This window comes from Cherax quadricarinatus, chromosome 37, assembly GCF_038502225.1.
Source record: "Cherax quadricarinatus isolate ZL_2023a chromosome 37, ASM3850222v1, whole genome shotgun sequence".
NCBI classification, from domain to species: Eukaryota; Metazoa; Arthropoda; class Malacostraca; order Decapoda; family Parastacidae; genus Cherax; species Cherax quadricarinatus.
Window position 1 is genome coordinate 6,830,023 of NC_091328.1, and position 22,198 is coordinate 6,852,220.

The 22,198-nt window shown below is 38.0% G+C and overlaps 1 protein-coding gene across 1 annotated transcript in view; it reads left to right on the top strand.

The window, feature by feature from the left end:
• LOC128701612 (Tyrosine-protein kinase Src42A) overlaps positions 1-19,496 on the top strand; it is a 91,155-nt gene extending 71,659 nt beyond the window's left edge. Inside the window, exons 8-9 of the mRNA XM_053795431.2 lie at positions 4,634-4,790; positions 10,461-19,496. Coding sequence (XP_053651406.1) covers positions 4,634-4,790; positions 10,461-10,672 — 369 coding nt within the window. The 3' untranslated portion in view covers positions 10,673-19,496. The remainder of the gene's footprint in view (positions 1-4,633; positions 4,791-10,460) is intronic.
• The last annotated feature ends 2,702 nt before the right edge of the window (positions 19,497-22,198 follow it).

The following is a 22,198-nucleotide window of genomic DNA, read 5'->3' on the forward strand; positions in this document are numbered from 1 at the left end:
AGATAATGTACGTATTCTGTATTATGGTAGTTATTTCTGTATTTGGTAAGAACTTAGTTTTTCCAGTAGTGTTAAGTGTTGGAGCTTGATGAATTTTCATATTTGAATAAGGCATTTAATTTTTCTATAGAGGGTGCCATGTTTGTGAACTCTTCAATAATTAATATAAAGGTTTATAATATTAAAAGTATTGTTAATTCACTTATTCTATTTAAAATTTTTGGCATAATGTTGGACAGTAAGCTTTATCTCGTGAAATGGTGAACTTTTTTGGTAGCGTAACAAATTATACTAGTGTGACTGAATTGGCAGGGTTTGAAGCCATGGCAGGTCAGTCCTCAAAATTGTTAAGTTGGTGTTCTAACCACTGGTCTGCACACACTAGTTTTAGGACTGATTTGCCATTGGTTCAAGCCCTCCTCATTTTCGGAATTATTTACAATCATGTCATTACGATTTTTTGCAAGTTTTTATAAGTTTAATAATACAAGATGTGACATCAGATAATTTAATTATTTTTTTTTTTAGCCTGAGTGCTATTATTACAGTATTAAAAGACCTACTTTCATATAGTCTCAAAGCCTTTAATGAAAGTCTCCAGTTTATATTTTCTTGAATATGAAAATGTATTTTAAATTTGCCAATGTATTTATCACGCAAGAAGTATTTTTTCTTATATTAGGCACTATTCAGTAGTCAGTAGGGTTATTTTTGGCATGTCTTGATCATCATTTGGCCAGGTTAAGTATTCTCAGATTTTTGATTGCAAGGAAGTATATAGATGTTGCTGAGCAATATGAACAAGAACCTACTGGAGTTTTACAGAAGGTAACAGAATTAAGACAGGAGAGAGAGGGATGGGTAGATGGCATTTTCTTGGACTACAAGAAGGCTTTTGACACAGACACTGGTCCAAAAGCTAGAAGAGCGAGCAGGAATAACAGGAAAAGCACTGCAGTGGATCAAGGAATACCTGACAGGAAGGAAACGAGTGATGGACTGTGACGAGGTATCGGAATGGGTGCATTTGGTGAGAGTGGGATTCCACAAGGTGCTGTTTCTGATATACTGTATGAGTATGACTTGACAGAAGGGATAGTCACAGATATCCCTGTTTACAGACGACATAAAACTGAGGAGAATACAAGTAGACGAGGCCCTGGAAAGGCTACAAAGAGATCTGGACAGGCTACAAGTCTGGTCTGACAAATGGCTCCTGGAGTTTAACCCCAGCAAGTGCAAAGTTATGAAACTTGGGGAAGAACAGAGACTGCAGACGGACTATAGGCTTGGGAAGCAGGGGAGGAAGGCTGTAACCTCACTCAAGGAGAAAGACCTAGTGGTGAATATCATACCAAGAATATCTCCTGAGGTACACATCAACCAAATAACTGCTGCACTAAATATGCATCTGGCAAATCTAAGGTTTTCCACATGTAAGTAAGGAGTCATTCATGACAATGTACATCATGTATGCACACACACATGCATACACGTACATGCACGCACGCGCACAATGTGCACACGCACAATGTGCACACGCACATGCACACACTTGCACACACACACACAACTCCCCCCCGAAGCACACGCACACGCGAGTCAGTTAGCTCACAAACCTGGAAAGGTAAGTGTGCATGGCTCTGTAGGAAAGATAAAGGGAACTGTGCAGCCATATTAAATATTAACAAGGAAGAAGCACAGTCTTTCATTGAGAACCTACCAGAGATGTACACAGAGTGCGAGGACGAAATGAAATCAGATGGCATGGTAAAAAAAAAAGTTAGAAACTATGGCATAAAACACAGTTGAGACAGGTACTGTGATGCGCAGCAGTGGGACAGAAGACAAACCTTGAACTAGATGGACAAAATGAAGAAACACGAGAAATGCATGCAAAGCAGTATAACCAGGAAAACCCAGCAAACAACACTGAGGCAGAGCAAAGTAACTAGGAAAACCCAGTAAACAACACTGAGGCAGAACAGGGTAGGCAGGAAGAACCAGTGCAAGGTGGCCAAGAAAGTCATGGAAATGCAGAAGTAGAAGAGACTGAGAATGTCATAAAGATAGGAAAGAGGAACTGTGTAGAAACTATGCCCAAGTAGCCTGTTTCTATGGAAAAGGTGGTAAATACTGCAAGTGAAAGACGTTTTGCTATACAGAACTGTTAAATTCATCACATGATACAATCGAAGTTCTAGGTATGAAATTAGAAAATAGGAATAACAATGAGGAACCAATTGGAGACATACTCACGAACACAATATACTCTGATCACAGCATCATAGAAATATAAACAAGTGTAAGCTCAGGGATGGGGAACTTCAGTAATAATGCTCGAGAAAGGATGTTCAGTAAATTTAATATCAACAATCATAGAACTGACTGGGACAAAATCAACAAAGAACTATCAGACATATGGGAAATAGTTGTGAGCACCCTTAATCCTCACCAGTGCCTGGAAAAGCTGAATGCAGAAGGATATAAGGTCTGCTTTAAATATGTACCATTAAGATAACCTAGAACAACAACAAATATAGAGACCGAGGGAATACTGAATTGTTTAGCTTGGACTAGTAGGCCTGCTGTAGTGCTACTTCCTTCTTGAGTGGATGTGACTTGGTCCTGCTGCAGTGCTCCTTCTTTCTTATGTTCTTATGTTTAATTACATGAACATGTCTTAATAAATGAAAGATAATTTTAGCTGCCCTGCCTCGGTGGGAAATGGCCAATGTGTTAAAAAAAAAAATCTTAGCTGAGAGATCATTGAGATAGAACAACAACTTAAGCTGTCATACTAGACAGAAGCAGAAAGGGAATAAAAATTTCGTTCAGAATATTGCAGGAAACCTAAATATTTCTATACATTTTCAAAATCCAAGTTAAGAACTCCAGGTAGAATTGGATATTGATCATAGGAGCTTCATACATGGACAGTGAACAGGAAATAAGTGAAATTCTAAAAGAACAATACAAGTTGCATAGAATTTGAAAAAGAAATAAAAAATGTGCCTGCTTATTCAGCACTTGTACCAGATTCATGGAATTCCTTATTTATAAGAAAGTTCGAAGTATCACTAGCATGAGCGTTTGGTATCCTCTGGAGAAAGAGCTTAGATCTAGGTGTAATACCAGACTTTAAAGAGTGCAGACAAAACTTGTTTGCATAAAGGAGACAGTAGAGCCTAACATCCCACATCATAAGAGTATTTGAAAGAGTGACAAGATACCAGATTACAAATTTATCAATCTGCACAACTCAAACCAGCATAGACCAGCCAGGAGATCATGCTTGTCACAGCAGCTAAACCACAATGACAGTATTACGGAGGCAATGGAAGAGAGCCATTATGAAGAATTAAGATAGTAAAAGAAAAATTGCATGGTTTTTTTGGGGGTCTGAAGAATGCATCCTTATTTTTCTCATATGATTTTCACTTTTTAAATTGTGGAAATCATTGGTATCACAGTTTTCAATAATGTATCTTGTGTGAAATATGAACGTACACTGTGTGTGTGTATAAGTGTATGTGTAATATATTATCAGTAATATCATTATTATTGTTATAATAATGTAAGCTAGTGGCAAATTTTAGGGGTAAGGCTTGAGCCTAGATGATTTTAATAGTTGCTGCTACACCAGCTGGGATGGTGTAGTGTGTGCAAACTCCTGCAGTGTTGGTATGTTTCATGGATCGCAGGGCCCAGCAGTCCTTAGCCACTTTCATGGGCCGCAGCATTCTGCTTTCGTCTAGTAACTTCTGTGCTTTCTAGTATCTGTGTTAGGCTGTTAGTTATTTTATTTTATTTTGTGTTATGGGTAGGTATTTGCTTTAAACATTGTAAGCAGTAAATGTATTCATGTATTTGATTTTCTTGATGGTTAAGAATTTACATGCTGCATTACCCGTTCAGCAGTGTTGATGACATTTATGTTAGATTGTATATATGGTACAGTATATTGGCATTTTTCCATCACAGTTCAAGCTTAGGTTTTGTATTGAATCATTGTTAAGTAAGCCTAGCTTAGGTGTAAAATATGTATTACTAATTTCAAGTATTGTTGCAAATACAAGAGTTACTTTTGTATTAAAGCCTTTAAGGTTTGTTTAGGTGCATTATATTCCAGTAATGAGAATACACGACAGGCATACAGTTCTGCCAAAAAGTTTGATGTGTAACAGCACTGTTATAATAGCAGTTTGGTGTGACAAACTTTCTTGTATTCTCTAAGCACATTAAGAGAATCTTTCAAGAAACATGTTTCCATATGCTTGCAATGATTTTCACAATCATGTATGTTTTAATTTTTTTATTGAATGTGCTATATTTTGCTGTTTCAGAATTCTTATTATTGCTGTCTTTAACAGGTTTGCATCATGTCTCACTTTTAAAAAAAAATAGTAAGTGAAATATTGATTGGAATCTGGCTTAAAGATTGAGATTTTAAACAAGCTGGCATTTTTACCCTTGATTTAAAAATTAACAAATTTAAAAAAAAAAAAGTGTCAAAGAGAATGAATGTGTGTGTGTATGAATGAATGTATGAATGAATGAATGAATGAATGAATGTTATATAGCCTTAGCTTAAATGGATTTCTTTCATTAATTTACTATCTTCTGTCTGCAGGAGGATGAATATGAAGCAAGAGTTGGAGCTCGTTTTCCCATTAAGTGGACAGCACCTGAGGCTGCAAACTACTCAAAGTTCTCCATAAAGAGTGATGTCTGGTCATTTGGTATTCTACTAACCGAACTTATCACCTATGGGCGTATACCATACCCAGGTATGTAGAGCTTTATATATGTAGGCTCTGGTCCCACCTGGAGACAAGATCTCTGGTGGCCCACTGCATGTAAGCTGGCAGCAGCAGCTTGGTTGACCAGGCAATCAAATGAGGAGGCTGGCCCTTTAAACCAGTCACAGGTGCTATTTTCCTTTCCTTCCTTTACAAATAGGCAAAATTGAAGCTAAGGATGTATACATATACTCTCACTTATTTTGAAATCAGTGCTGCTTGTAATCTCACTGAAATACCACCTAGGTATGGTCTTCATAACCAGGGGTTATCTATAAAGAATGTCAATAATGCCATCTAATGCTCTGTTTTTTTTGTATTAACACATCGGCCATTTCCCACCAAGGCAGGGTGGCCCGAAAAAGAAAAACTTTCATCGTTCACTCCATCATTGTCTTGCCAGAGGTGTGCTTACACTAGAGTTATAAAACTGCAACATTTGGACCCCCTCCTTCAGATTGCAGGCATTGTACTTCCCATCTCCAGGACTCAAGTCTGGCCTGCTTTGTATTGTATGATTTACCTTATAGAAATCATTATTATTCTACTACTATTAGACAGGGATTGTATTTTGAATAAAATCCCTTGGCTGGTTTCCAGTTTATGGGGTCATATGCCAAGTCAAAACAAAATGTTCACAAGGAAAAAATTAAAATAAATCTGTTTGCCAGAAACCATTTAACAAGTGTTGGACAGTGGAAGCTGTGAATTTGGAGGATTCGACTATTTTTTCTTGGTAGTCTTATGTGCAATACAGTCATTCTCTCAAATCCACAGGGTTCTTTACATGAGGAATTAAATTATCCAAGGTTTTACTGATGGGCAACATGTGAATACCTTAAGTTATCTAGGATATGTTGAGGGATATGTTGTGTATCTTTATACGTATATGCTTCTAAGCTGTTGTATTCTGAGCACCTCTGCAAAAGCAGTGATAATGTGTGAGTGTGGTGAAAGTGTTGAATGATGATGAAAGTATTTTCTTTTTGGGGATTTTCTTTCTTTTTTGGGTCACCCTGCCTCGGTGGGAGACGACCGACTTGTTGAAAAAAAAAAAAATCTAGGTTTTGTGGTATTTGCCCATACACTCAGTGGCTCTCCCAAGGCCAAATCTTTTTCATTCCGGACATTCATTCTTATGAATGTCAATACTGACATTCACAAACCCAGTTAATACTAACTGGGTTTGTGATATAGTACAGGGATATCGTCTAAAACATACAATGAATCCATGTCTGAAGCAAAATTTATTATGCATTTTCTAGTTTTTTAAACTCCCCATCCTCAACCATGTGAATTTGTGGACATTACTGTACTAGATTAAAACTAGAAGTGCAAGGTTTGTTGTTAAATCATAATGGATTCACAAATATCCAGGCAAATGAAGATGTATCTTATTGTCTTAATATTCTTCCTCAAATGATAGAGTGGGAGAGGCACTGTCAACAAATTTTGCTGAGAATAGAAAAAAATTTTGGAGTCGGATAAACAGGTTAAGAAAGCCTAGAGAACAAATGGATTTGTCAGTTAAAAACAGAGTAGGGAAGTTAGTAGATGGGGAGCTGGAGGTATTGGGTAGTTGATGGGAATATTATGAGGAACTTTTAAGTGTTGAAGAAAGGGAGGCAGTAATTTCATGCACTGGCCAGGGAGGTATAATATCTTTTAGGAGTGAAGAAGAGCACGATGTGAGTGTGAGGGAGGTGCATGAGGTATTTAGAATGAAAGGGGGGTAAAGCAGCTGGAACTGACAGGAGTATGACAGAAATGTTAAAAGCAGGGGGAGGGATATAGTGTTGGAGTGGTTGGTATTTTTTGTTTAATAAATGTATGAAAGTGGGGAAGGTACCTAGGGATTGGCAGAGAGTGTGTATAGTTCCTTTATATGAAGGGAAGGGGGGACAAGAGAGATTGAAAAAATTATAGGGGAATAAGTTTACTGAGTATACCAGGTAAATGTATGGTAGGGTTATTATTGAAAGAATTAAAGGTAAGACAGAGAGCAGGATTGCTGATAAACAAGGAGGCTTTAGAATGGATAGGGGATGTGTAGATCAAGTGTTTACATTGAAGCATATATGTGAGCAGTATTTAAATAAAGGTAGGGAAATTTTCATTGCATTTATGGATTTAGAAAAGGCATATGATAGTGGATAGGGGAGCAATGCAGCAGATGTTGCAAGTATAGGTAGTAAGTTACTAAATGCTGTAAAGAGTTTTTATGAGGATAGTGAGGCTTAGAGTAGGGTGTGTGGGAGAGAGGGAGATTACTTCCCAGTAAAAGTAGGTCTTAGACAGGGATGTGTAATGTCACCATGGTTGTTTAATATATTTATAGATGGGGTTGTAACAGAAGTAAATGCTTGGGTGTTGGGGAGAGGGGGTGGGATTAAATTATGGGGAATCAGATACAGAATGAGAGTTGACACAGTTACTTTTGGCTGATGATACTGTGCTTTTGGGAGATTTTGAAGAAAACTTGCAAAAGTTAGTGGATGTGTTTAGAGGGTGTGTAAAGGTAGAAAATTGAAATTGAACATATGTAAGAGTAAGCTGATGAAGGTATCACATGATTTAGATAAAGAAAAAGTGGTTATCAAATTGGAGGGAGGGAGTATGGAAGAAGTGAATGTTTTCAGATATTTGGGAGTTGGCTTGTCAGCGGATGGGTTTATGAAGGATAAGGCTAACCGTAGAATTGATGAAGGAAAAAAGGTGAGTGGTGCATTGAGGTATCTGTGGAGACAAAAAAATGTTATCCATGGAGGCAAAGAAGGAAATGTATGAGAGTATAGTGGTACCAACACTCTTATATGGGTGTGAAGCATGGGTTGTAAATGCTGCAGTGAAGAGGAGGCTCAAGGCAGTGGAGATGTCTTGTCCAAGGGCAATGTGTGGTGTAAATATTATGCAGAGAATTCATAGTGTGGAAATTAGGAGGAGGTGTGGAGCTACTAAAAGTATTATTCAGAGGGCTGAAGAGGGGTTATTGAGGCAGTTTGGTCATTTAGAGAGGATGGAGCAAAATAGAATGACTTGGAGAGCATATAAATCTGTAGAGTAAGGAAGGCGTAGTAGGGGAATTGCACTTTCGTGGAGTTAGGAGTCTTTGATGATATTTGTGCATAGGCGATTTCATCCACTTTGAGCCCAATTTTCAGCCAATTCCATTGTTCCAGTCAACCAAACTCGTAGCTATTTCGCTAAAACTCCTTTTCTTCTATCGATTTAGTACAAGAAACTGCCCATTTACATATTTCAACTACCCAATAAAGTGATCAGAAATTTGTAATTTGGCCAATTTCATACAAAATTCAAGGAAGACCAATTTCAAAATAGGGTCCAGAATTAATAGTGCAAACATTCCTAATGCTAAAATAACATTTTCTCTCTTCATTAGTCAGATCTCCAAGCCCCTCTTATATTACACTTGCTTTCCATTTTGAATTTTTATTCACACAAAAAATAGAAGATTTACTGTTATGCAGACTACTGCATTATTGTAAAAATTGTATAAATAATATCAGCGCATTTGTGAAAGCATATTAGACCCACCAGTTGATGTGTATTGGATGTGCGTATTGGATGATCGGGAAAAATCGAACATTTCCATTACTTTGAGCTCAATTTCAATGTACTTTTAGTCTGTAAACCATTTAAAAGCATCTCCATTTCTGTAATATATCTTCCATTCTATCAAGTGAGACCAAGAAAGCGAGAATAAAACAATAAATACCATATGAAACTACACCACAAAGTTGCTGTTTTAAATAAAAAACACAGTCGCATTTTTTTTCTCATTATGCATTGCGTGCTGCAGGATTTTTTTTATACTGCATACACTGACCACTTAGACCCATTCTCTCATATGTAGGCCTACCAGCTATCTCCTGCAAGATTGGAAGCCGCTAGAATTTTGGCATACTATTACGGGACCGACACTGGCTTGCAAGCTGTAATATTATAGGACCGACAGTGAAAGGGTTAAAGGAAGGGTTAGGGATATTGGCAGTTTGGAGGGGCATCTAAACTGTTGTATCTGAGTGCCTCTGCAAAGACAATGATTATATGTGAGTGATGGTGAAAGTGTTGAATAATGTTGAAAGTTTTTTCTTTCTTTTTGGGTCACCCTGCCTTGGTGGGAAATAGTCGACATGATAAAAAAAAAATTCTTCCTCATTGACTGCATAATTGTTTCAAACTTGGCTATCACAGCAGTGTCAGTTTGCTATATTATTATTAATATAGGAACCTTAATTTCTGTTGGATTGCTATTTAGGAAATCTATATTAAGGATTATAAAATAGCTTTGTCATCGAGTAATTTATTCTGTTTGAAAAGAACAAGGATAAGACAGTAACACTAATGTGTTCTAAGCCACAAAATAAGTATTTAAGTAAAATTAACCATTCTCTAAGCAATTTTTTAAGTCTATTGATATATTTTTATTATTTTTTTTATTATCACACTGGCCTATTCTCACCAAGGCAGGGTGGCCCGAAAAAGAAAAACTTTCACCATCATTCACTCCATCACTGTCTTGCCAGAAGGGTGCTTTACACTACAGTTTTTAAACTGCAACATTAACACCCCTCCTTCAGAGTGCAGGCACTGTACTTCCCATCTCCAAGACTCAAGTCCGGCCTGCCGGTTTCCCTGAACCCCTTCATAAATGTTACTTTGCTCACACTCCAACAGCACGTCAAGTATTAAAAACCATTTGTCTCCATTCACTCCTATCAAACGCGCTCACGCATGCCTGCTGGAAGTCCAAGCCTCTTGCACACAAAACCTCCTTTACCCCCTCCCTCCAACCTTTCCTAGGCCGACCCCTACCCCGCCTTCCTTCCACTACAGACTGATACACTCTTGAAGTCATTCTGTTTCGCTCCATTCTCTCTACATGTCCGAACCACCTCAACAACCCTTCCTCAGCCCTCTGGACAACAGTTTTGGTAATCCCGCACCTCCTCCTAACTTCCAAACTACGAATTCTCTGCATTATATTCACACCACACATTGCCCTCAGACATGACATCTCCACTGCCTCCAGCCTTCTCCTCGCTGCAACATTCATCACCCATGCTTCACACCCATATAAGAGCGTTGGTAAAACTATACTCTCATACATTCCCCTCTTTGCCTCCAAGGACAAAGTTCTTTGTCTCCACAGACTCCTAAGTGCACCACTCACCCTTTTCCCCTCATCAATTCTATGATTCACCTCATCTTTCATAGACCCATCCGCTGACACGTCCACTCCCAAATATCTGAATACATTCACCTCCTCCATACTCTCTCCCTCCAATCTGATATTCAATCTTTCATCACCTAATCTTTTTGTTATCCTCATAACCTTACTCTTTCCTGTATTCACTTTTAATTTTCTTCTTTTGCATACCCTACCAAATTCATCCACCAATCTCTGCAACTTCTCTTCAGAATCTCCCAAGAGCACAGTGTCATCAGCAAAGAGCAACTGTGACAACTCCCACTTTATGTGTGATTCTTCATCTTTTAACTCCACACATCTTGCCAAGACCCTCGCATTTACTTCTCTTACTACCCCATCTATATCTATATCTATATCTATTGATATAATAATAGTTAAATTAGTGTGCACTAAAGAAATTGTGAAAAAATAACTATTCCTTTCAGGTATGACCAATGCCGAAGTTTTACACCAAGTGGAGCATGGATATCGTATGCCTCCACCACCTGGCTGCCCTCCTGCTCTTTATGATATAATGGTTGAGTGTTGGCACAAGGATCCCATGAAGAGACCTACCTTCGAAACCCTCACCTGGAAATTGGAAGACTTCTTTACACTCGAAGGTTCCGAGTATAAGGAGGCTGCTGTGGCCTACTGACCCTCAATTGTAAAGCCCAGATCTGGCGGCTGCACTGACCTGGAATTGTATCCAGCTTTTACCTAGTATTAATTCTCAGACCATATTGGGATACAGGTCATGTTGATTCTCCTTGTAGCTATGGTTACAGAATTAAGCTTGACTCTTAAATATTTTCCACATGGATAATTACAGGTGAGCAGAAACAGTGACACAGTAATGTAGCCATTAAATGCCTGATCTGGCAGAAATACAATCTTCCCTAAATTGCCTGTTACAGACAGTGGATACTTTGTTTCAGGTATTTATTATGGTAACCAATAATATCTGCATTATTAAAAAATGACGTGTGTGGGGCTACTTTTCAGTGCATTGGCATTGTACTGGTATGCAATTCTAATGAACTGCATACCTGAGATACTTTAATCTACATGCATAAAAATGATAGTCAACTGAGACTGTAATCTATATGCTTCCTATTTTTTTGGAAGTATTTGGATTATTTCATACTATTAGTCCCAGTTTTTGAATTGAGCAGTTACCTTTTAATGGTAAGGGTCATACATAGGGTGTTAGCCAACATCACAATGTGGCCTGTGTTTGTAGTGGCTGCTGCCTTTACCCAAAAATGGTATTTTTTGTACAACTCAAAATGAGGTGTTTGAATGCCTGATGCAAATTACATCCCAGTATTTTTGAAGAACATGTTTTGTTCTCTTGGAAAAATCGACAATGGGTGTACATAAAAATGGACAGTGGGTGTACATAAAGAGTTTCCTTACCGAGTGATAAGCTTTACTCATAGCTGTCTTTTGTAGAATACTGATGCAATCCCAGTGTATGGTAAAATTATGAGATGGTAATGCAATGTTATGCTTGTATTTGTTTCCCCCTCTCTGGAACTTTGATTCACTAAATAGAGCATATATGCAATATGAATATTTTGAAGCTCTAGTGAATTGTACCTCTATAAATCTACAGTGTCACAAATGTGAAGGAAGTCTCGTGTTTTGTCATCCCAATGTATTGCCTTAGAATTGCACCAAAGACAATTTAAAAGTGTGGTGTTTTAACTTTAGATTCATGCTTTTGATGCTCAAGTTTCCAACACTGCAATGTAGGAGTTTTTAGATTCATTCATTATGTTCATAGGCTGTGCCTATAAAAGAAAGCATATTCAGTATGGTGAAAGTTTTTGTAATATGTGAAGAACACGTGGGTTTAACTTCAGTGCTCTTGTCAACTGACCAGCACAATTTCTATTATTTTTAACATGCCATTAGTTGATTATTCTTGTGCCTAGCCTTATAATGAGGAACTATTTATTTATATTTTCATAATTTGTATGCTGTATAAATTTTTTTAGGGGTAAATGAAATGAAGATGTATGGGAAAAGTAGAGAAACTGGTATTGTAGGTAAGCCCATCAGTTTACTGTTCAAGCAGGCAAGGATTGTTGTTCATTAATATTTATTATTTTATAATTTTGTTATATGATTAATTCTTTGGGGACAACTAAATGAAATACCAACATTACTCATTTTCCAAATCTCGTCATTGTATACAGCTTTGTGCATGATATCAGTTTGGTTCATTACGACTCAATCTTAAACTTTTATTATTTGCTCCCTCCACACATTGAACGTAACATGCAGTTGTCATTTTGTAAAGTTGCATAACCAAGACACAAAGGCAGATTTCACAATTCATTAAAACTATTTTGACAATGAACACTTCAATAAAGCAGTATCTTGCTTGGAGAAGAAGCCTCTTCAAGTCTAGAGAAAGTTCATGGGAAATATGGGTAATATATTAAGTTTAATGAGGACTGTAAGAGGGAGGAGTGACCTTTATAGTTATTCACATGCTGGGTCAATCACATCTGTCCTATAATTCTTACTCGGCCCTTGTATTTCATTTTTTACCACCATGTACTCTATAGACTTGAAATGGCTTGGTCTCCGAGCAAAATATTTCAATAAAGCATCCATTTTGTTTTTGTGTCTGTTTTGCATCAATTGCATATGCATTTAATGTTATTATTCATTGAGGTTGTTAGCCATATTACCTCTATCATCCCCATTATGTGTCTTTCAAAAGATATTAGTACAGTATATCTACATTTGTACTTCACTTCTCAACTGTATTACTTTATTATGACAAATATTATCAGTACTAAAGCTCTGTTTTTATTAAAAAGCAGTACAGTATTTATAAATTTGTATATCTGTATAGATATGAGTGTTTTGTTAGAAAAATGTATAACTTTTTGCAGTTATAGTTTTAGGGTCAACAAATTCTTTCTGTGTATGCAGTTAATGAAAAAGAGTAGTTTATCTAAATTTCAGGATGTTGATTTCTTCTCATACACATTACTTATTTTGCTAGATACAACTCTTAAGATGTTTCATGTCTTACCCCTGTCTCTAGGTATGTTGACCAACCACATTGACTAGTTGTGACTAATAACCTAAATTAAAAAAAATTATCAGTAACTATCACAGAGGGAGGGGTATGGAGAAGGGAGTTTGGATAATTGAAAGTGTAGTAAAGCCCAAAATTTTGTTTGAAGAATTATTGAAATTTTAATTCACTTTCTTTTCCTTAGAGCCCACTCAGCAGTAGACTAATGTTGTCATTAGACATTTCTTAACTTAAATACATTAAACGGATTTGCAAAGAAATGTCGACACAAAACCTTTTGAGTATAATTGTGTGCATGGCATTGGCACCTTTGAAATACGTAGTCTAAATTTTCACTAATGTTTTCATAAACATATTTTTGACACTGGCCATTTTCCACCAAGGTAGTGTATCCTAAAGAAGGAAAATACTTCTGCCATACCTAGATGTCTTTCTAAATGTGCAGAGACATAACAATTCTAATAATCCATAAAATCACAATATCCCTGTCTCCATTCTTTTGAGTGCAGAGGTCCAGCTAACTTGTTCCTCTGAATCCCTTCATAGATATTACCTTGTTCACACCAACAGCAAATAAAATCCCTTCCTCTCAAAATTTCCAGCACACCCCTTCCTAATTTTTTATAGTGAATCATTAATTTTTAAAAATACATATAAAGTGTGTGTTAATTTTGTTTATATTCAGGAATTTTATTTTACGTGAATGTAAATGCTGGCGCTTAACAGTCAAGGATATCCATAGATAGCATTTGAGAGTGGTCACAAGGCATTGTGATTGTTGTATTTGAGTTGATGCTTGGTTAGGTCCTTTCTCGTACTTTACAGTTGATAGATTTGGTATCCAAATGGGTTTAAACTGGAGGTTGAATACCCCATTCAGATGAGCATACACTAAATGGATCATCCTCTATATTGAAAATTTTGCATGCACAATAATTTAAGGGCATAGATATGTGGAGGCAAGTTAGTGGCAAATGTCTGTTGCAAGGGTAGAATTAAGTTTGGTGTGTGGTGGTGTGTGTATATATGTAAGTCTGTATGAGATTGTATGTGGGTGTATGAAGATATTCACCTTTGTTTTAAAAGCAAGCGTAAGTGCAAACACAGTCTTGGAGATCGCCTTTGTGATTTAATATTGATTGTTTTTATACATTTTCTTTAGCTTCATGTGTGTTCTCATTACCAGTACTACAGTGAACCCTCGACCAGCGATGGCATCGATTAACGATAAATCTGACTAGCGATACATTTTATCGCAAAAATTTTGCCTCGATTAGCGCTAAAAAACTCGACCAACACTATTCGTTCCGTCTGAGACGCGTCCACTTCTGGCCAGTGTTTACAAGCCAGCCAGCCACCGCGGTCGCTTCCAAGCATACAATCGGAACATTTCATATTATCACAGCCTTTTTAGTGATTGCACCTGCAAAATAAGTCACCATGGGCCCCAAGAAAGCTTCTAGTGCTAACCCTACAGCAAAAAGGGTGAGAATTACTATGGATATGAAGAAAGAGATCATTGCTAAGTATGAAAGTGGAGTGCATGTCTCTGAGCTGGCCAGGCTGTAAACAAAACCCCAATCAACCATCGCTACTATTGTGGCCAAGAAAACGGCAATCAAGGAAGCTGTTCTTGCCAAAGGTGCAACTATGTTTTCGAAACTGAGATCGCAAGTGATAGAAGATGTTGAGAGACTGTTATTGGTATGGATAAACGAAAAACAGATAGCAGGAGATAGCATCTCTCAAGCGATCATACGTGAAAAGGCTAGGAAGTTGCATGACGATTTAATTAGAAAAATACCAGCAACTAGTGGTGATGTGAGTGAATTTAAGGCCAGCAAAGGTTGGTTTGAGAGATTTAAGAATCGTAGTGGCATACATAGTGTGATAAGGCATGGTGAGGCTGCCAGTTTGGACCAAAAAGCAGCTGAAAAATATGTGCAGGAATTCAAGGAGTACATAGACAGTGAAGGACTGAAACCTGAACAAGCGTTTAATGGTGACACTGACAATGTTGTGAAACACTTTAGGAATGTCATAAAGGAACGGGAGGTACAGGCCTCTATGGGCAGATATGTTGTGCGACAGAGGTCCAGTGACTCTCAAGCTGGTCCTAGTGGCATTAAAAGAAGGGAAGTAACCCCGAAAAAGGACTTGCCACCTCAAGTCCTAATGGAAGGGGATTCCCCTTCTAAACACTAAGACCATCAACACACTCCCCTCTTCCCATCCCATCAATCATCACCAGATCTTCAATACAGGTAAGTGTCATGTAACTGTGCATGTCTTCTTCAGTTTGTGTGTATTAAAATTAATATTTCATGTGTTAAATTTTTTTTTTTCAATACTTTTGGGTGTCTTGCACGGATTAATTTGATTTCCATTATTTCTTATGGGGAAAATTAACTTGACTAACGATTATTCTGACTAAAGATGAGCTCTCAGGAACAGATTAATAGCGTTAGTCGAGGGTCCACTGTATTAGCAGAAGTTATTGTGCAGTATTGGTAGTCACGCCAGGTACCTGCTCATTAAAGCAGTTATAAAGTTCAACTCTTAATGTGTAGACATTAAGTGTAAATGGTCAGTCCAGCAGCTGAAGGAGTAGCAGCTAGATGCAGCTACATGATGCACACTGTGCAGTAGGAAAATAAGGTAAGGTATATTTTTTGTTGTGATCAAAGATAGATGAGAAATAAGCAGTTCATATTTTGAATAATAAATTTTAATAACTGGCTCTGAAGGAGTACTGAGCAAATATAAGCCTCTGATAGTAGCAATCAGTATTGAAGATGTGTCCGGTACGATGAACTAAATACATTCCGTCATAGGAGATATGATGACTTGGGGTCACAGAAGGTAGCCCTTGAAGTGCTATGCTTGTAATATCTTGGTTTACAGACTATAAAGCTTGTCGTAGAACAACCATAGTATGATGGGAAAGTATCTAAAGCATAGTTTAAAAATACTGTATGTGTGTTGGAAAATACTCGTATATATGTACTGGGGATATTGTCGTAGTTTAATGCTTGGCAGAAAGTAATTTATTAATTTTGCTGGTATATTTTTATTCCATAAAACTTCTTTTTTTTCATAAAAGAATATTATTAAGTCAGTTTCATTGCAAACAAGTTGATAATATTCCAAGTATGTAAATTTTGTATGCCAACATATTCATTAATTGCTATTATTAGTGCCTCATTTTAAGAGATTTAAAGTATTAGAATGTGTATTCAATTTGTGTGTAAGTTTTCCATGTAGGTTAACTATGGGTTGGTGAGGAAAGATAATTAAAGCTAAAATTAAGAAGAGCACTTACAAGACTTGCTAGAATGATTTATACTTAGTACTGCTTCACCAGCCACGGTTTAAAACTTAGCCCTGGAATTTGCAAGAACAACATAAATAGTTACAAAGATGAGTACATAGGGTGGTCAGTATTGGAGAAATTGTGGTGCTTTTGATACTTTGTGTAATTAGGGGCTGTACTATCTATCAGAAATGAAGAGTGAATGTTTTGAAATACTTTGAAATTATGTAGGCTGACTTGTATTTGCTATTGTAATGCTGGTAAAATGGAAAAAAAAAAATGATACATATACCAAATGTTGTCTGATCCCTTTTACAGATGTCTAAGTCCATCCTCAGTAGATTTTTGTTATATTTATTTTTATAATTAGATAATTTGCCTTTGTATTAACAGGTAAAAATGAAGCTGACATCTACTGTAGAGGCATACAGACTATGGTTACTATGTACAGTCTTTAAAGTTAAGTACACATAGTAGAGCTAGTTTTTTTTTTTTGTGGCACTTAAGAAGTGGAATATATTTTAATGAAAATTTTGATATTTTGAGATAATTGTCATGAATTTATTATCAAAAAATGAAAATCAGAGTCCAGAAATCATACTGATATGCCACCTAAGTTTTATCTTATAGTTCCAGCCATGTGTCTTAATTGTGTGCATACTGTCCTTTGCATGGTGCTCTCTCTTTTGCCTCAACCATTGAAAATTTGCATTATAATTTTAATATACAAGTTAGTGACGTCCAAATTTAAAATTGTTAGGAGCAGTGAAGTGAAAGTTATTATTTTATCTAACTTAATAGTGATACCCACCTTAATCATAATGTGCAAGGAAAAAAAAAATTGTTGTGTGGTTGTAGTGACATTGGAGAGTGCACATCATAGAGGTTACAGTTTGCAAATTTTGTCTGCCTCACTACTGCAGAAAATTAAAAAAAAAAAAAAAAGTGCCTGTGGCATTTGTCGTCAGTCTTTTTTCAAGGAAGCAGACTGTTTGCCCTTTGAGACTTTGCCAGAGAAATGGCTATGTTTTTCCCTCCACCTGAGGAAGATTGATTGGGTTTTGACTTAGTAATAGGAAAGATTGTGATTATTTTTTCATTTACAAATATTTTTTACTAAAGGAATATGGATATATACTTTATTAATATTAAATGCTACAAAAATCAGACATTAATGAATAACTAGACTTAAATTTAACCTATTAAGCCTTGTAGAAAAATCATAGATTTTGGAAGTATTAGCAATTGTAATTTTTTAGATATGTCCATGATACTATACCTTAATTTAACAAATCTTAAAGCACACAGATCTCAATAATGTAATAGTTGTAATTTGTTTAGTACCATGGTATCACATTGGGTAACTTCTGTCTAAAAATCTCAGTGTTTCATGTTAAATTATAGATGAAATTGCAGGTGCTTCTGAAAGCATAGAGAAACTACAATACCTTGGGCAAAGTTTCACTAGGCAGTTTCATATGGAGGTAATTTGGTGTACAGTACTGTACTGTATTGACTTATTTTGATAAGATAGGATACTCATGTACAAGGTGAGGATTGTGGGTTGTGTTATTTTGTACATATTGAGGAGCCTTTCAGGCAGTAATGTCTTGCATCTTTCTGGAATGTCAGTCATTATTATTTTCAGTGTTTGTAAGCCCTCTCCTTCCCACAGGAACTCATGATCAATGTTAGTAGTTAGTTACATAAACACTACAGTGGTATCTTCTCTTTTGTACATTTTATACTTTATTTTAAAAATAAGTCCTTGGTTATTTTTTAAGGTCCAGTCATCTTTGTCGATTTGGTTATATTAAAAAAATCACACCAGAAGTGGCAGAAGGCAGTAATACTGCAACTGTTTAAGTCTTGTACAAGCTATTTAAATCCCTTCATATTACATGTAATTTGGTAACTTACTCAGCCTACAGCTCAGCGGTTGGCCAGACATCACACTTGTCAATTATGGCACTGGGAAACCATTGTAGAGTGTGATTATATGACTGTTTATAACTAAATGTACATTAAATAATATAATTATAATTAACATTGTAATAATACTCCCTTAATTTAAGCTCGAGCAAGTGTGCTGAATGGGTCAGGCAGCTGAGACAAACTTGAATTGTTTTGTTATACCAAGAATGGCATTGTGATGTTGCCTCATGCTACTTCTTTAACAGTTGCTACCTCTACTCAAGAGGTGTCATTAATTAGCTACATTTCATGTTTAGTTTGTTGAAAATGTCAGTAGCGTTAAATACTGTACATTTACTGTATTTAATGAAAATATGGTTAGCAAAGCTGTAATGTTGCTGACTTGGCCAGTGGAAAAGGACGTGTGTGGAAATACTAAAGACATTATAATAGGAAATGTTTTAGTCCTGGAGTAAACAAGGACCCAATACTGAAATGTTACCTATTAAAATGTCTTAATTGCAAATGTGTCCTTTTCCTCAACTTGTCAGTATCATCTACCTAACTGTTACCATGACTTGGACTATTAGATACAGTGTTGTTTATGAAGTCTTGCTGACTGAATGTTGTGTTGATTGCTAATCTCACCACCAGTTACATCGTGTAATTTACTAAGATTTATTGAGTCTAACGTGGAAGATATGTTAGTTGATGTATGGGGAAACTGAAATGACTAAGGTGTGAGTGCTTAAAGTAATTAACATGAAAGCATTTAATTAATTATGGGTGCAGTTGAATAAGTGATTTCTTGCAGGTAAAAGTGCCCTGTGTTTTCTATGAAGGATGTATTACCTATTCTACCTGATTCACTGATTGATTAGGACAATGTTCCTACTGTGTAACTGAAGAGTTTTTAAACATTTAATACTGGGTATTCACTAAATTTATTTAAGTATTCCGTTCATGTCATTTGCGGACCATTATATAGTTAATTTAAGTGATTTACTTGGTTTACGTACTTTACCAGAGGTAAGGTAAAAATGTTGACAGCTAATTTTAGATATCTGCAACATTACTGGACATAAACAGCTAATTCTGAAAAATGTACTGTATACTGTATCTTACTCAACGTGATAGAAAAAGAAGTACAGTTGAACTATGTGCATGTTCGTAATGAAAAGTTTTCAGAATAAATTTGTATTTTTCCCCCATCTGCCATCAGAAAAATATGGTTCTAATACCATTTTCATTTGGGAAGTTTATGTTGAAAGGCAAGCCATTGTAATAGTTTTTTTTTTTCCCTCGCCAAACCTGTTTGGCATCAATGCTGGAATTTTGGCTGGCTGGAAAATGACACCTCTTCAAGGGGGGCTCCTTGTTGTGGTGAAGAGGCTCTTGGTCTGAGGAATCAGACCTGTCGGTCTCCTTCCTCAGACCAAACCTAATTACCCCCCAATCCCCCCCTCCCTATCCCATCCTCCCCTTTTTTCCTTTCCTCCTCCTCCCCCCCCCCTCCCTTTTGCCCTTCCTCATTTTGGCCTTTGGGAGTTCTCCCACAGGCGCGCTAGTTCCTAGGTAGGGGAAAGGATACCGGGGTCCATCCCATTCCGTTGAGGTTCTTGGCGGTGGCGTAGTTTGCCGTGGAATCTGGATCGCCTGGGGATGTCCCGATCCCTCTCCGGTATCCCGGAGTAGCTTTGGGTGTCTTTTGGGCAACGGGTGTATCTCTGGAAGCCACCTTTCGGATTCCGGGGGTGGTGGCCGAAGGAGGTATGCTTTGCGGCGGATATCCGGCTGCCCTCTCTTTTGTCCACCGAGGTAGCTCGGCAGATGTGAGGTTGCTCTTCCGGATTGCTGGTTTACTGGCATGAAGGGTAGGGTATGGCACGGGTTCCATGCTGCATCTGCGCTACTAGCAGTGCTGAAGTCCTCTTGGGCGCGGAGGGAGATTTCTGGCCCTTTCATTCCTCCTGGGAACTATTCCTCCCCGCTCCCCCCTTTTTTTCCTTTTTTTTTTTATTTTTATTTTCTTTTCTTCTTTCTTTTTTTTTCTTAAAAACAAAAAGCAAAGGAGTAACCTAACCATGGAGAACCCAGTCCATGAACCCACTACCCCCAGGCTCCTCCTTGATACCACACCCCATTCTGACCCTGCCTTGTTTTTAGACCACTCTTCGGACACTCCTGATGCCCCTGTACCTCTTGCTGGTGCTGTTTCCTCACCCGCTTCAGGTACCAGGGCTTTGACTGACTCCTTCGACTTGTCTGACCTCCACTCTCCTTTGACTATGCTTCCGGCCTCTCCCTCTACGGTACGGCAATTTTCGAATCGCCAGCCCATTTCACGCCGGACCAACTCCGGTCCTACTCCTAAACACCAACGTCAATCTCCTGATGATGCTCCTTCGTTACCTTCCCATTCTACTTGGAAAAGACCGACATGTCATGCACTCCCTCTCCACGCTCAGTTTTGGACCACACAATGGACTAAATTCTTGACTTTAAGACCGACTTCTTCTTCTGCCTATCTTTCTGACCATAGTATTGGCAAAGCGCTCCTGCGTCATGTTGGTAGAGATATTTCATTTCATGCTCTCAAGAGCGGTACGCGCATCGTCACTGTCCAGAATGCTACCCAAGCTCATGATCTTTCTCTCCTTTCGAATATCGATACTACTCCTATCACTATTGAAAAACATCTTTCTCTCAATTCTTGTAGTGGTACTGTCATTCTGCCCCATACCATAGTCCAACAGAATTTCCAGTCATGTGGCAATGACATTCTTGAACAGCTGGAACTCCAGGATCTCCCAATCCTCAAAGTAGACACTTATGTCCTTCCTGCCCGTGGGCGGAGACGTTACCCTTGCAGTGTGGCTCGTTTAACTTTTGACAGCCGAGAACTCCCGTCCTCTGTATATGTCGCGGGACATCGGTTACAAGTTCGAAAGGTGATACCTACACCACAACAGTGTAGAAATTGCTGGCGTTTTGGTCACCCAGCGAAATATTGCCGAATGCCCAGTCTGTGGTGCCGACGACCATTCTAATACATCTTGCAGTCAACCTCCATTTTGCCTTATTTGTAATAAAGCTCACCCTTCGTACTCCCGCCGTTGCCAGGTCTACTTAAATGAACGTGAAATCCATTGCCTCAAAGAGGCAGAACGTCTCCCTTATGCTATGGCAGTTACTCATCTCCGCCTCCAAGGGAGACTACCCCGTGTTTCTTATTCTCGTGTTTCAAAACATCCCCCCACTTCTGGGGTCCCATCTTCTGCAGCCACCTCTGTTGTTACCCCTCCCATAGCCACTCCGGCATCTAATCCTTTTGCTGTCCTTGGCTCTGACGTCCCGACTACAACTCAGTCTGTTCTCACATCTTCGCCTCCTTCCTCACAAGCCCCAGTATCGACAAGACCTCGTATGACACCTTATACCAATCGCCCCTCTACTTCTGAGAAGTCCAAAAAATCCACATTGCTCAAATCTTCTTTGCCCCTTCCTTCCCTTCTTCCACCTCCACACTTTACCTTTCCAGTCTCTGTGCCCAGTTCTTCCCCTCTCTCTGGCTCTATTACAAGTGTGGAGATTCACCCTCCTCCTCGTACTATGCCTTCCACCCCCGTCCCCTCCCAAGTTTCTCCCTCTTCTGCCACCTCCCAGGTTTATGCTTCTTCTGTCCCCCCCCCACACTTCATCTCCAGTCCCTTACACTCTTTTGTCCCCCTCTGCTTTGGTACAGTCCATTACTGTCCCAATCTTTACTCACCCTCCCCCTTCTACCTCCAATATGGTCTCCCATACATCTTTGAATTCAGAAACACTTGAAGCCATTTCAGAATATATTGCAGAGACTAAACCTTCAATGGACACTGATTCACTTCCTGTTCCTT